The sequence below is a fragment of the Brassica napus genome, chromosome C2 (assembly GCF_020379485.1).
Source record: "Brassica napus cultivar Da-Ae chromosome C2, Da-Ae, whole genome shotgun sequence".
NCBI classification, from domain to species: Eukaryota; Viridiplantae; Streptophyta; class Magnoliopsida; order Brassicales; family Brassicaceae; genus Brassica; species Brassica napus.
The window spans coordinates 11,768,622-11,781,610 of record NC_063445.1 but is presented as its reverse complement, the minus strand read 5'-3'; the positions used below and the strand labels follow the sequence as shown (position 1 = coordinate 11,781,610).

The 12,989-nt window shown below is 36.1% G+C and overlaps 1 protein-coding gene and 1 pseudogene across 1 annotated transcript; both read left to right on the top strand.

The window, feature by feature from the left end:
* The first annotated feature begins 4,023 nt into the window (after nucleotides 1–4,023).
* Nucleotides 4,024–5,859, top strand: LOC125582186 (annotated as a pseudogene).
* A 6,429-nt stretch (nucleotides 5,860–12,288) lies between these two features.
* Nucleotides 12,289–12,777, top strand: LOC106403396. The gene has a single exon (XM_013844230.2). It carries the CDS (start codon nucleotides 12,289–12,291, stop codon nucleotides 12,775–12,777), a length of 489 nt encoding a protein of 162 aa, XP_013699684.2.
* The last annotated feature ends 212 nt before the right edge of the window (nucleotides 12,778–12,989 follow it).

The window sequence follows — 12,989 nt, the reverse complement described above, 5'->3', positions numbered from 1 at the left end:
TCAAGAACCCACACATCAGAAGAGTGTGTGTGTCCGTGCACAACAAGAGCGATGTCGTCGTCAGACTTGGTTTCATCCTCAGCTACTGCAACAGACCCAAACCGTTGCTCTTTCATCTTGGGACACTATGACTTCCAATGTCCCTTCTCTATGCAATAGTTGCAAATATCAGATGCTTTAGGACCCCTTGGAAACGACTTCCTATCTTTCGAAGTCCTTATGTTCCCATGTCCCTTCACACCACTGACAAACAACCCCGATGCTTGATTGTATGTCCCGGAGCTGGATGCCTTATGGCGCAATTCCCGACTATGAAACGCCGATCCAACTTCTTCCAGTTTCACTGTATCTTTGCCAACAATGAACAATTGCACGAAGTTCTCGAAGGAGTTCGGCAGAGATGCCAACAGGATTAGTGCCGCGTCTTCATCCTCCACCTTAACATCGATGTTACGCAGCTCCAGTAATATCGAATTTAGCTTCTCAAGATGGTCGCAAGGCAAAGAGGCGTTGCTTCAGAAGTAGCTTGTTCTTCAGAGATTTTGTCATGTACAAACTCTCCAACTTCTGCCACAAACTAGCAACCATTTTTTCATCCGATACTTCGGTGATAATCTCGTCTGCTAGACACAACAAAATTGTTGAGAACGACTTCTCTTTCAGAGCCTCCAAATCAATTGCTTCAGATTTCTTCTCTGACAATGATCCTCAGATGCCTTGTTGCTTCATAACGCCTGCATCTTGATCTGCCAAAGACTGAAGCTATTTCTCCCATCAAACTTGTCGATCTTCGCGATTATTCCAGACATCTTCTCACCGGATCACAAACCCCGAGCTCTGATACCAGTTTGTTGTAACGGATGTGAGAAGGAACAGATGAATAAAAGTGATGTAACTACGACACATATATTTAACGTGGTTCATCCCTAGGGCTACGTCCACGGGCAAAGAGAGATCTTATTATTGGAGGCGATATTGAGCTCACAAAGTGCAACTTTAGGGTTACTTCAAATACAAGATATATATAGTAGCATCCTGTATCTAAAACCCTAGACTTTATGAACTCATGGGCCTAAGCCCACGATCAGATGTAACATCCATAATAACTTGATGCAACGCTCTTGATGCAACCGAGTCGGTATGATATACGTGATGTAACATCCATCGCCTAGATGTAACATCCAGATTCAAGGCATATCAACACTACGTATATCCTTGGAATAAGAATCTATAGAGATAGATTAAATAAGACTATTGGATTATGTCAAGATACTTATATCGATAAGGTCTTACATAGATTCAAAATGCATGATTCCAAGAATGTCTCACGGCATAACTCTTAGCAAGACTCAGTGTCATTCGACACAGGATGAGCGAGAACGCATGAGTAAAATCCCATATGCTTCTGCTAAAGGATCTATCATGTATGCCAGATTTGTACTCGTCCAGATGTTGCATGTTCTTTGAGCATGACGAGTCGATAGGTGAAAGTCACTGGACAACAGTCAAGAATATCCTCACGTATTTGAGAAATACTAAGGATAAATTCTTGGTCTATGGAAGAATTTATGAGCTTATTGTAAGTGGTTACAACGATGCCAGTTTTTCAAACTGACAAAGATGATTTTCGATCACAAGTTGGTTTCATCTTTTGTCTTAATGTAGAGTAGTGGGTTAGAAGAGTTCCAAGCAAAGCACCATAGGATAGTCTCAATGGATGCAAATGTTGTTGATCCATTGACCAAGCCTCTTCCATGGCCTAAGTATGAGAGTCATACTGCAGCCATGGGTATTAAGTATCTTAAGTTGTGATCTTGATTTTAGTGGGAGGCTTTATGTGTATGATATGATGTTCATATTGATATACATTTGATTATGTATTCAAACAAATGAAATTATTTCAGATTTATTTGATTATTGGATAATTAAATAAATGTCCCAAAATAATTTATATCATTCTTATAGGTCATCAAGTACGTGACTTGATCATGAAACTTTATAAGTGAAAGATGCTATAAATTATTGAGGTCCCTAGTCAAGGTTGTTAACTTGGGACATTAATAACCGAAAATGACTAGTATGTGAGGTGATTGATGACTAAGTTTCATGGAGTCATTCAATATGTGGTATTGAAGTCAATCACATAGATATGTGTTGGGGAACACAGTATCGGACTGACCTGCTATGATAAGATTGTTATATGAGTGTCATAAGAGTTTCTCATTACGACTATAGAGTATAGTCCTTAGACCTGAGTTCGTCATGAGTCTTTACTTGTAGATTAGTTCACTTTGACCTTGTCAAACGTCAGCCGTAACTGGTGATTATAAAGACATTGATTAGGTGTTCTATGAAGTTTGTAAGGAACATGGATGGAACAAGATGGGATTTGTCCCTCTTAAATAACGGGAGATAAATATCTATGGGCCTATCAAAGATTTGATACTGAGAAATGCATGGCCGTGCTCAAACGAGGTGAATGTCAGTCGTTTGTTTATCAGTATAAATCAGAGTTCGATAAACATGATCTAGCTTAATAAGGATGACACTAGTTCTTGCCTTATGCTGAGATCGAGATATAGATACAAAGGGATTATGAGAATGGATGATTCCAGTACAAGTGGGAGATTGTTGGGAATGTCCTGAAATCTATTGTACTAACTCTAGTAGAAGTCGTAACGTCGAGATTCGACTATCATATAATATTAGGTGGTTGTAATGTTTTGTTAGAAACCACTTATGATCTATGAATTAAGAATTCATTGCTAATATTATATGATCCTATAGGATCACACATCTGAGCAAACTGAATAATAAATATGTTGGAAGATATAATATATATATGATAGATATATTATATGTTAATGTATATATATTTATTTGGACATGAATTATCTTAATGTGATTAAGATTATAATTATAATGGGGCGAGTTGAGATTATTAATATAATGACACGGTCCATTAGTAAACCTAAATGAATTAGGTCATGTGCCTTTTATTTATATATAGCCTTGCTTAATGAAGCAAAGTGGGATATATATATATATATATACTTGGTCGCACACACAATAACATCTGTGTGAGACAAGTGAACGTGTGCGTAGTAAAGAAGAAAATAGTTTCTTCTTAGCCAAGTAACTAAAGAGATCCAACATAGACGAAGGTGTTCGTCGAGTTTCGAGATATGATATCAACGGTACTAGCATCCCATTTTAATTCAGATTGTGTGCGTGTGGATACCGGTAGAGGCACGACTTTTGGAGTGCTAAGAAACTTCGATTTGTTTTATTCATTTTTCCGCTGTAAAATAACCAGGAATATTTGAAACCCTAAGACGTAGATTTGATTCGGTATTGACATGAGATTCTAGGCATATGAATTCATAGGTTAATTTATAAATTGTTATAAACTGATATGAATTCCATCAATTTGGTAGGTAGTTTTCCTCGAATACATAACTCAACTTGGCCTTTTTAGTTGTTTTTTTTCAAATCAAAAGTCGAGAGAGTCCATGTTTTTTTAATCAATTTCGTTGGATGAGTAAATCAAAAATGGAAAGTAAACGTGGTTACTTGGGATGAAAGCGAAGAAAAAAAAAGAGAAAAAGACAAAAATATCACTAAATCAAGTTTTTGTTCCCAAACTACCACTCAAGGTCAAAACTCACAAAAATAGCACTTAATGTTTTATCAAAAGTCACAAACTTAGGGTTTAAAGTTAAAGGGTGGGGTTTAGGATTTCGGGTTTAGAGTTTAAGGTTTAGGGTTTAGATTTTAGAGTTTAGGGTTTAGGGTTTAGGGTTTAGAATTTAGGGTTTAGGGTTTAGAGTTTAGGGTTTAGGGTTTATGGTTTAGGGTTTAGGGTTTAGAGTTTAGGGTTTACGGTTTAGAGTTTAGGGTTTAGAGTTGAGAAATGAGGTTTTGGGGATAAGATTTCAAATTTTGAAAAATAAAAAAATTAAAATTTTCAAAGGATAAACTTAGAAAGGTGCTATTTTGGTCATTTTAGTTATTTAGTGCTATTTTGTGATATAAACTTAGAAATGTGCTATTTTGGAAATTTGCCAAAAAAAAAAGGGCTCATATGGCACAACCTGTTTGCTGGTAATCATCCTAAATTGATGGAAATCAACCAATTGAAAGTAAGAAAACGAGAAACACATGAAAATCATGGGTGACTTGTTTCATTAAAAGGGCTCATGTAAGATCTCAAAGGAAGCTTGAAAGTAAGTAGAAATTTGCACGAAAGATCCGAAAGTAGCGGGATGTTTCTAGATAAGAATACTGAGTTACGGCCTTATGGGGCAAGACAATTATTGGTGTTGGTCCTTGAACATTTTTTTTACAATATGCGAGACTGAAGCTACCCAACTGAATTTGTGAGATATCAATCTAAGTCTCATATTGAAAATTAGACAAACAAAAATCTAATATATAAAAAGATGTCCAACTCTAATTAGTATGAGATTTTTTGGGAAAGAAACCAAAAGTAAATCCATGCAGGCGCAAACCTCTAAGGCTCAAAATGGACAATATCGTACTAATAATCGGATAATAAAGAGTTGGACATAGAATTTTACAATCCCAACAATTGGTATGAGTGTGGTCCTTAGTTTAAGGAGGGGGGGGAGGGGGGAAGAATGTGAGATATCAATCTAAATCCCACACTGGAAATTAGACAAATCTAATATATAAAAAGATGTCCAACTCTGATTAGTACGAGGTATTTTGGAAAGAAAACCAAAAGTAAATCCATGCGGGTCAGCCTCTAAGATCCAAAGTGGACAATATCGTACTAATAGGATAATAAAGAGTTGGACATGAGATTTCATAATCCCAACAGAATTTGTATGAGGAATCTTAATGTATAATATGGTAAGGAAAAAATGAGGTAAATGATCCATCTGCTATCTTCATTGTTCTGCATGATGCATAGCAACATTGTAACTGCTTGCTTTATTCTCTGTTCTCACTTTGTGTGGTGTAATAGAAAAGAAAAACAGACTCAAAATCCAAAACCAAGACTCAGAAATATTTTGAGGTGGAATGTGTAAGGGGCCAAACAATGTGGAGATCTACTCCAGATATAGGAGGAACTGAGACTGACAAAATCTGATTCATCGAAATCTATGAAATTGACATTGTTAGAGTACAAGCCAGGAAAGAAAGATACCAAGGCTTTCCCCAACAATTAATGTCAAGTACCTATATCTTTTCTCAAACCTCTCACCAAAAAGCTAAGAAGTTGGTTGCAGCCCTGATGCTGTCTCATCAATCCTTAACCAAAACCCAAGTCCAAGAGCCACATAATAATGCCCAGATTGTCATCTACCCATGCTACAAGCCCTTTCATCTGGTGTGCCATCATCTTTATTGCTGTGATAATTGGTGGCAATGTAATCTTTGTTGGTTAATGGTGATTCACCCGCGAGTTCCCATCATTAGTGTTGAGTATGCTCACCTCGACCTCTTAAAGTAACGGGTTTCCACAACTCTTCCTCCTTTTTTTTTTCTTGAAATCTTGAGCATTAGAGATCGGTTTCTTGTGTTCTTTGCTTTTATTGAACCAGGTATGACATAGTTAGAGTCATGCAGATGCAGTTAACAATTGTGATTCGTACAGAGAACGATAATGCGAAGGCTCCTGCTTTGTTTGATGAAACCAATTTTAAGCTAAGCTATGAAGGTAAAATAATATCGTATTTAAAACAGGATGAATTCGAAGTCGCTAAAGAGAAATCAGTTTCCTCTCATTACGTGGTTCAGTCATCCCCAATACCATTCAGTACAGCAATGATGCAAGCCATAGACTACGCGGTTAAACATTTGGGACTCTTAGTCTCATTTGATTTTTCTTAGGCTTAGACCGTCTGATCATAATTACATCCCATCTTGTTGTACTTCTGCTCATTAGCCTTAGGGACTCTTTGTCTCATTTGATTTTTCTTTTTTAACTTAGTTAATTAGTTTTTAAAATAATTTTGAACAGTTTTTTGTTTTCTAAAATAAACATAATAATTGTTTCATAATATTATCAAATTAACATTCTTGCCCCATTTCCCAAAGATTTATAACATAAAAGAAAATCATGATATTCGAGTTTTCTTGTCACAAAGCATAACCACTTGCGTCACGGCACATACATACTAACCAGTTTTTGGGGAGGTAAATTGTACTATATTTTACATGTAGGTAGGATATTTATCGTCTCTTGGACCTAGAAAACGTTGGACTTAACGAAGTTTTGGGCCTGGACCAGAGCCGGGTGCTAAGGTTTGACATGATCACCGTAATTAGGAATTATTTCTTTTGGAAGCAACCTGAAATAATTGCTTTGAATAAGAATATTTGTGTTTAGAAAAAAAATTTCCTGCAGAAAAATTCTACGGCACTTCTAAAGCACATACCAGTCATCACTTATGTCGTGATTAATTTGTTTTCAGGTGAAGTTTCCACCCTTTTCATTTGCTCACGTAGAAAAGCAAACTTTGTTGACTTGTTACTCAAAGAAAAGTGTATGCATACCCATCAGACCTATACACTTGTTCTGATGGGCAATGCTCATTTAACAATCACCCGAATTTCAGATGTGAACAACAACTACTGACTACTGTATATTTTTTTTTGTAACAAGTGTGTCATAATTATGTTGATGCTGTATATATATTGTAAGGAAACAAAAATGGGCTTGTTCCTCTAAAGACAACTTATCAAAAGTCTTGTAGTATATTACTAACTCAAATGCAACATTCCCGCATTGAACATGATCTAACGAATTATAAACCGTCTCTTGATTTGAGATTATACGATTTCTTGCTACAGACTAAATGGAATAACATAAATATTTTATTGTGCCAAAGACTTCCGATGAAAACTCATTGATTTAATGGACATATGATTTCAAAAGAACAAGATAACATAACATTAGTACACGATGATATGATTAATCTATCAAGATAAGAAGCAACATGAACAAAATGTGTTAGAGATTTGGTGTCGTTTCTTGTTTGCTTGGATGCTCTTTAAGCATACATTTGCTTAAGCATCCTTTTGTATGTGAATCAAGATGAGGTATTGCCTCCATCGATATATTCCTAACTAAATTCATATAAAAGTAAATAACATAATATGACAAACAATATTATAAACAGAAGATATGCTAATAAACAAAAAAAATATGTTATTTAGATGATTAAACAATGTTTAAGGCTGTTTATGAAAAAAACTTAAAACTGACAACCATAATAATTTTGGATGTTATAAAAATCAAGAGTTTTTTTTGTTGATGACAAACAAATTAAGAGAGAAAGATGGAGATGTTAAAGAGAAAAAAAACTTGTTGAACAATACTTGTGCATAAGGTTTAGCTACATTTGCTAGCTAAACAAAGAGTGTAGATTTGACTAAACAATTCCATACAAGGATTCTTTCATGCTTAAGCTGTACATACATATCTATGCTATTAGTTCACTTAATAATATTTATTTAATAAAAAGACTTTCTTGTATGTTCTCCACACCAACACCAACAAGAACATTCTTAGATTTGGAAAGAAGATTTTTTATGAAAGAAATCATTTTTTCTGAGAGATGAGAGTGAGAAATGACGACATTAAAAAGAAGAAGGTGCAAGGAAAAAGGTGCAAGGAAGAAGGTGTTTGCTTTCTCCCTCTCCACATCTTTTTGTGCTCTTGAAGACATGTTTTGTGTGACAACAAACGTTGACCCAAGCACACCCACACAACACCAACACCAAAAATAGGCTTGGAAAAGAAAATTTTCACAAAAAACATCATTTTTTCTAAGAGATAGCTCTAGTTTTTTTTTTCTTGTTTGGAGAAGATAAATGACAACGTTAAAAGGATGAATATGTTTGTTAAAAGGGAAGAAACTGTTTGTTAAAATTACTAATATACCCTTAATTAACCAGTATTAAAATTTAGCCCAATTCAGCTCAATAACAAAGTGATATTGCAAAGATCAACTGTTATATTTCCTTATCACTTCTTGATAATTTAAATATGAAAAACATTTGGTTAGAATTTATGGTTGATCAGAAAAAAAAAGTTATTAACTTATTACTGAGGAATGTTTAAATTAGACAAATTAATCAAGTCGTAAGTTAAATAAATTAAAACATAAGTTAATAACTGAAAGTTAGATCCTCATGTGTGACACCGGAAATTGTTCTCAAGGAATGTTGATAAATTCAGTATTTTTGCGGCCAAGGATATGAAAACTGGAACATGTTATCGTGTGGACCACTTGCTTGCTCAAAGTTTTAAGCTGGAGAAAGATCTCACTATCTCTGCTGAGAACGCAGATGAATTTAAGGATGTTCTTACAGGTCTTGAAAGGTTAAAAGGCTAGGTTGGCAACAAAGGTCCTATGGATGCGTGTTCTAAAGCGTCTCCTGAAGAATACAAAGAGTAGAATTGAAAAGCACATGCGTGTTAAGGGTAATGTATTCAAGAACAAACTAGTCTTGATGGAGAGCATCCACAAATCCATAGCCCTAAAAGCTATAAAGAAGACTTTGTGTAATCAGAGTTTGAGGCTAAATTAAGAGCTACGAACAAGTGACCAATGGCTTGGTCTTAGTGATGATAACTTGCGTTGAGGAACATTTAAATACAACATCTAAATATAAATATAATTTTTCTATATCGTATCTAAAACATTTTTCATTTTACAATTATTATTTGCATTGGGATATGATATCTAGATACTGATTCAATAGTATCCAAACGAATAACATTTGAATATTAATTTGCATCTAGATTCAATGGATGAATACAAAAAAAGAACATGGTCTAAATATAACATAATATCTAAATAGACCTCCGAACAGAAAAATTATTAATATTCAAAATAAAAATGCATACTTAAAATAATAGTTATATTAATAATTATTTAAATACTCCAAATTAAAATATTGAATTCGATTATACCGATCATTTTCAAATATGTTTGGGTGGTTCTGATAGTTTACTGTATATGGCTAGGCATAAACAAAACCACATTGAAAAAGATATTCGAACCAACTCGAACCGAGAAAAAAAGTATTGGTTGTGTTGGTCATTTTCTAATCTCCCTCTGTCTTGTCTTGAGTGAAGCGGCGAAAACAAGAAAAAAGATGGCTCCTTTTTGTTTCTGGAGATTCGTTCTTGTGACCCTTCACTGAAAGTTTAGGTCTTTCTTCTTCACTCTGATTCCTCCTTCGCTGTTGTTTGAATCTCGCCGATTTGAGAGAAATGGGTGGTGATTGGTATGACCAAAACCTCAACCTCCACCTCAACCCAAATAGAATGGAACAAAATACATAGTATAGTACAAATTGGTGAACAAAATAGAACACTCTTTATTAATCGTTAAATGGAACATACATAACAAGGTCACTAAACTCAAACCTCAACCTCCACCTTCCAAATACTAAATCCTAAATCTTGATCACTAAACCCTAAACCAAGTATAAACTATAAACCCAAATAGTATAGAACAAAATACATAGTATAGTACGTATAGTTGTAAACTAGAAATTGATAAATAATGAATTTATCAAACAATCGATGGTACAATAATACAACAACGTAGCATACTATTTAGTTTGATACTTGCAAATGGTACAAAAATATAAGAATCGTACTAGACTATAATTTTCTTTCACTACATATAGTATAGTCGGCGAGTACATCTTCTTCACATCTTTCTCTTTTTGCAGACATGGTGATACACGCATTCACTGGTCCAGAGTAATTATTCTTCACCATACCATATCAATACAGCATACTATAACAATTTAAATAACAACAAAAAAATCAAGATCAACAAAATTAAAGAAACTCAAAAAAGAAAATCGTGACGTCACCTCGTCATACTCTACGGTGCCATTTTCTCCTCCAAACTCAATTCCACAAGCCCATAATCCATGCTCTTTTTTCGTCTTGAGATGAAGTGGTTTGTGTTCGTATGTATGAAAAAGAAACAGAGATTGGAGGAGAAGAGGAAGAAAAAGAGAAAGAGATGTGCACCAATGATAACCACAATCTATTAAATCATTTATTTAATATTTCTTTTAATTAATAATTCTTAGCAGGTTACACATGTTGAATTGAATGGTAATATAGCATTATTACATAAATACATATAATGTAGATGAAAGTTAGGAGTTTTAGTTATCTAATGAATTATAATTTGTTTGAAGGTTATACAGCCCAATTCTCCTATATACTAAACCATGAATTATAATATCCGACTCATACCAAAAGGCGCAAGTCCTCAGCGTGTATCCGATTATAGACCGATAGCTCTTTGCAATGTATACTACAAGATCGTGTCTAAGATTCTTACCAGGAGACTGCAGCCAGTTTTAGACTCGATAATCTCCTCAAACCAATCAGCTTTTGTACCCGGCAGAGCAATCTCGGATAATGTGCTAATCACACATGAAGTGTTGCATACTCTACAGATGTGCAATGGCGGTTAAAACCGATATGAGCAAGGCCTATGAAAGACTTGAGTGGGATTTTATCGGTGCAGTTCTACATAGAATGGGGTTCCATTCGGTTTTGATAAACTGGATTATGCAGTGTGTCGCTTCTGTTACGTACTCTTTCCTCATCAACGGCTCGCCTAGAGGAAGAGTTCGACCGAGTAGGAAAATCCGTCAAGGAGACCCCCTCTCACCTTATCTATTCATCATGTGTAGTGAGGTGCTCTCGGGATTATGTAACAAAGCACAAGAAGATGGATCTTTAAAAGGAATCCAAGTTGCTCGAGGAAGCCCTTACATCAACCATCTCTTATTTGCGGACGATACTATGTTTTTCCTCAAAACCGACAAGAAAAGTAGAGAAGCTCTAAAAGGAATTCTGCTTAGATATGAGGCTGCTTCCAGGCAACTGATTAATGCTGAGAAATCTGAAATAACATTCTCTCGAAAGGCACCATTATCTCTGAAACAGGCTGTGAAGAATGATCTGCAGATCCAAAAAGAAGGAGGTGCCGGGAAATATTTGGGACTGCCGGAGCAGTTTGGAAGACGGAAGAGAGATATATTTACCGGGATTGTACACAGAATAAAACAGAAGGCAAGTGGGTGGTCTAACCGGTTCTTATCTACAGCGGGAAAGCTCGTAATGCTGAAGAGTGTGCTCTCTCCAATTCCATTGACGCCATGACATGCTTTAAGCTGCCACTTTCGCTGATTAAAAGGATCCAATCTGCAGTAACTCGTTTCTGGTGGGACGATAGAGACGGAAATAAGAAGATGGCGTGGGTGGCGTGGGACAAAATGGCCCAACCAAAAGAAAAAGGAGGGCTGGGGCTACGAGATTTTGAAAGTTTTAACGATGCCTTTCTTGGCAATCTAAGCTGGAGGCTGATAAATAACCCGCAGTGCCTACTTAGCCGTGTGCTCACCGGGAAGTACTGCCCAGACGGGAACATCCTCACATGCCAGAGCCGAATTTCTGAGTCTCATGGATGGAAGGGTATTTTAATTGGCCGAGACTTGGCCTCGAGAAATTCAGGATGGCTTGTGGGTGACGGAACTACCATTGATATTTGTCAAGATCCCTGGCTTAATGTGAAGCAGCAACAATGTCTGATGGGACCACCACGGGAAAGTGATTAAAACGTCAAAGTGGCCGACCTGTTTATACCAAACTCGACAGAGTGGGATACTGACAGAATAAGAAAAATATGCCCTTTCGCAGAGGAGCAAATTCTCAAGATTAAAGCTAGTAGGTCGGGGGCTCTGGAAAAGCTATGTTGGTTGGGAACAAAGAATGGAGTATATTTAACCAAATCAGGGTACCATGCTGCTTTCAATGAGACAAATGATGCGGAGAACTTAGAACTAGCTGGTAATTGGAATCAAGAAGTCTGGAACCTAAGAACAGCACCTAAATTCAAAATGTTGATATGGAAAGTGTTGAGAGGAGCATTACCTGTAGGAACGAGGCTAGAAGATCGACATATTAGAGTGGATTCTCGATGTAAGCGATGTGGAAGCCCAGAATCTATCATTCATCTGTTCTATCAATGTGATTATGCAAAAGCTGTCTGGCAAACATCTCCTTTCGCAAGAGAAGTTGATAGTAGCGGAACGCTAGATTTAAGGGAAATCTAGAACCAAGTGAAGAATAAAACCTGCCTACCACCTTCGGGTATCTCATCAGGTCAGTTGGCGCCATGGATAATGTGGGAACTATGGACATCCAGGAATAGATGTGTGTTTTCAAACATCAGAGGAAGAGCAGAGGAGTCTCTTTCGTGAGCTATAGTGATGGCAAGGGAACGGCAAGAAGGACAATTAGTAACTCCAAAGGTGAGGTCTGCAACCAAGGCTGACGTGACTACTGTCTCAGGTGCTATGCTTAGATCTGATGCAGCATGGAGTGAAACACTTTCGCGAGCTGGTCTGGGATGGATCTTAACACAGAATGATGTGTCAACTGGCTTCTCACGGTTGGAGAACAATGTACCCTCTCCTCTCATGGCAGAGGGACTTGCATTACGGGATGCTATTCAAAAAAGCGTGGAACTGGGAGTAAAGAACTTGCAGGTGGAATCAGACTCGAAAATTCTTATCAACAGCATCTTAAACGGCAACGATGTCCCGGAACTTTACGGAATAGTCGCAGATATTCTACTTTGCTCTGTTTTGTTTGATTCTATCTCTTTTAGATGGATTTCTAGAGAAAAAAAATTTGCTGTTGATTTAGTAGCAAAGCAGTTGTTGGGTGTAAGTGAGGCTTTAATGACCTTTAACTAATTTCTATTAAATGAAGTGTGTTTCAAAAAAAAAAACTAAACCGTGAATTAACTATTATCATCTTTTTGATTGACATATATAGTTCTTATTTTATGTTATATCGGATTAATTAAAGAGTGGTGTGGTTTTGTTCAAAGAGAAATACCCTAAAATAGTACTAAAAAAGTTTTGTCACAAATATAGATTCTAAAAATTAAAATGACCAAAATATT

Excerpts from the sequence above, each read along its gene's own strand:
- LOC106403396 (XM_013844230.2), top strand. The coding sequence starts at position 12,289 with ATGGCAAGGGAACGGCAAGAAGGACAATTAGTAACTCCAAAGGTGAGG.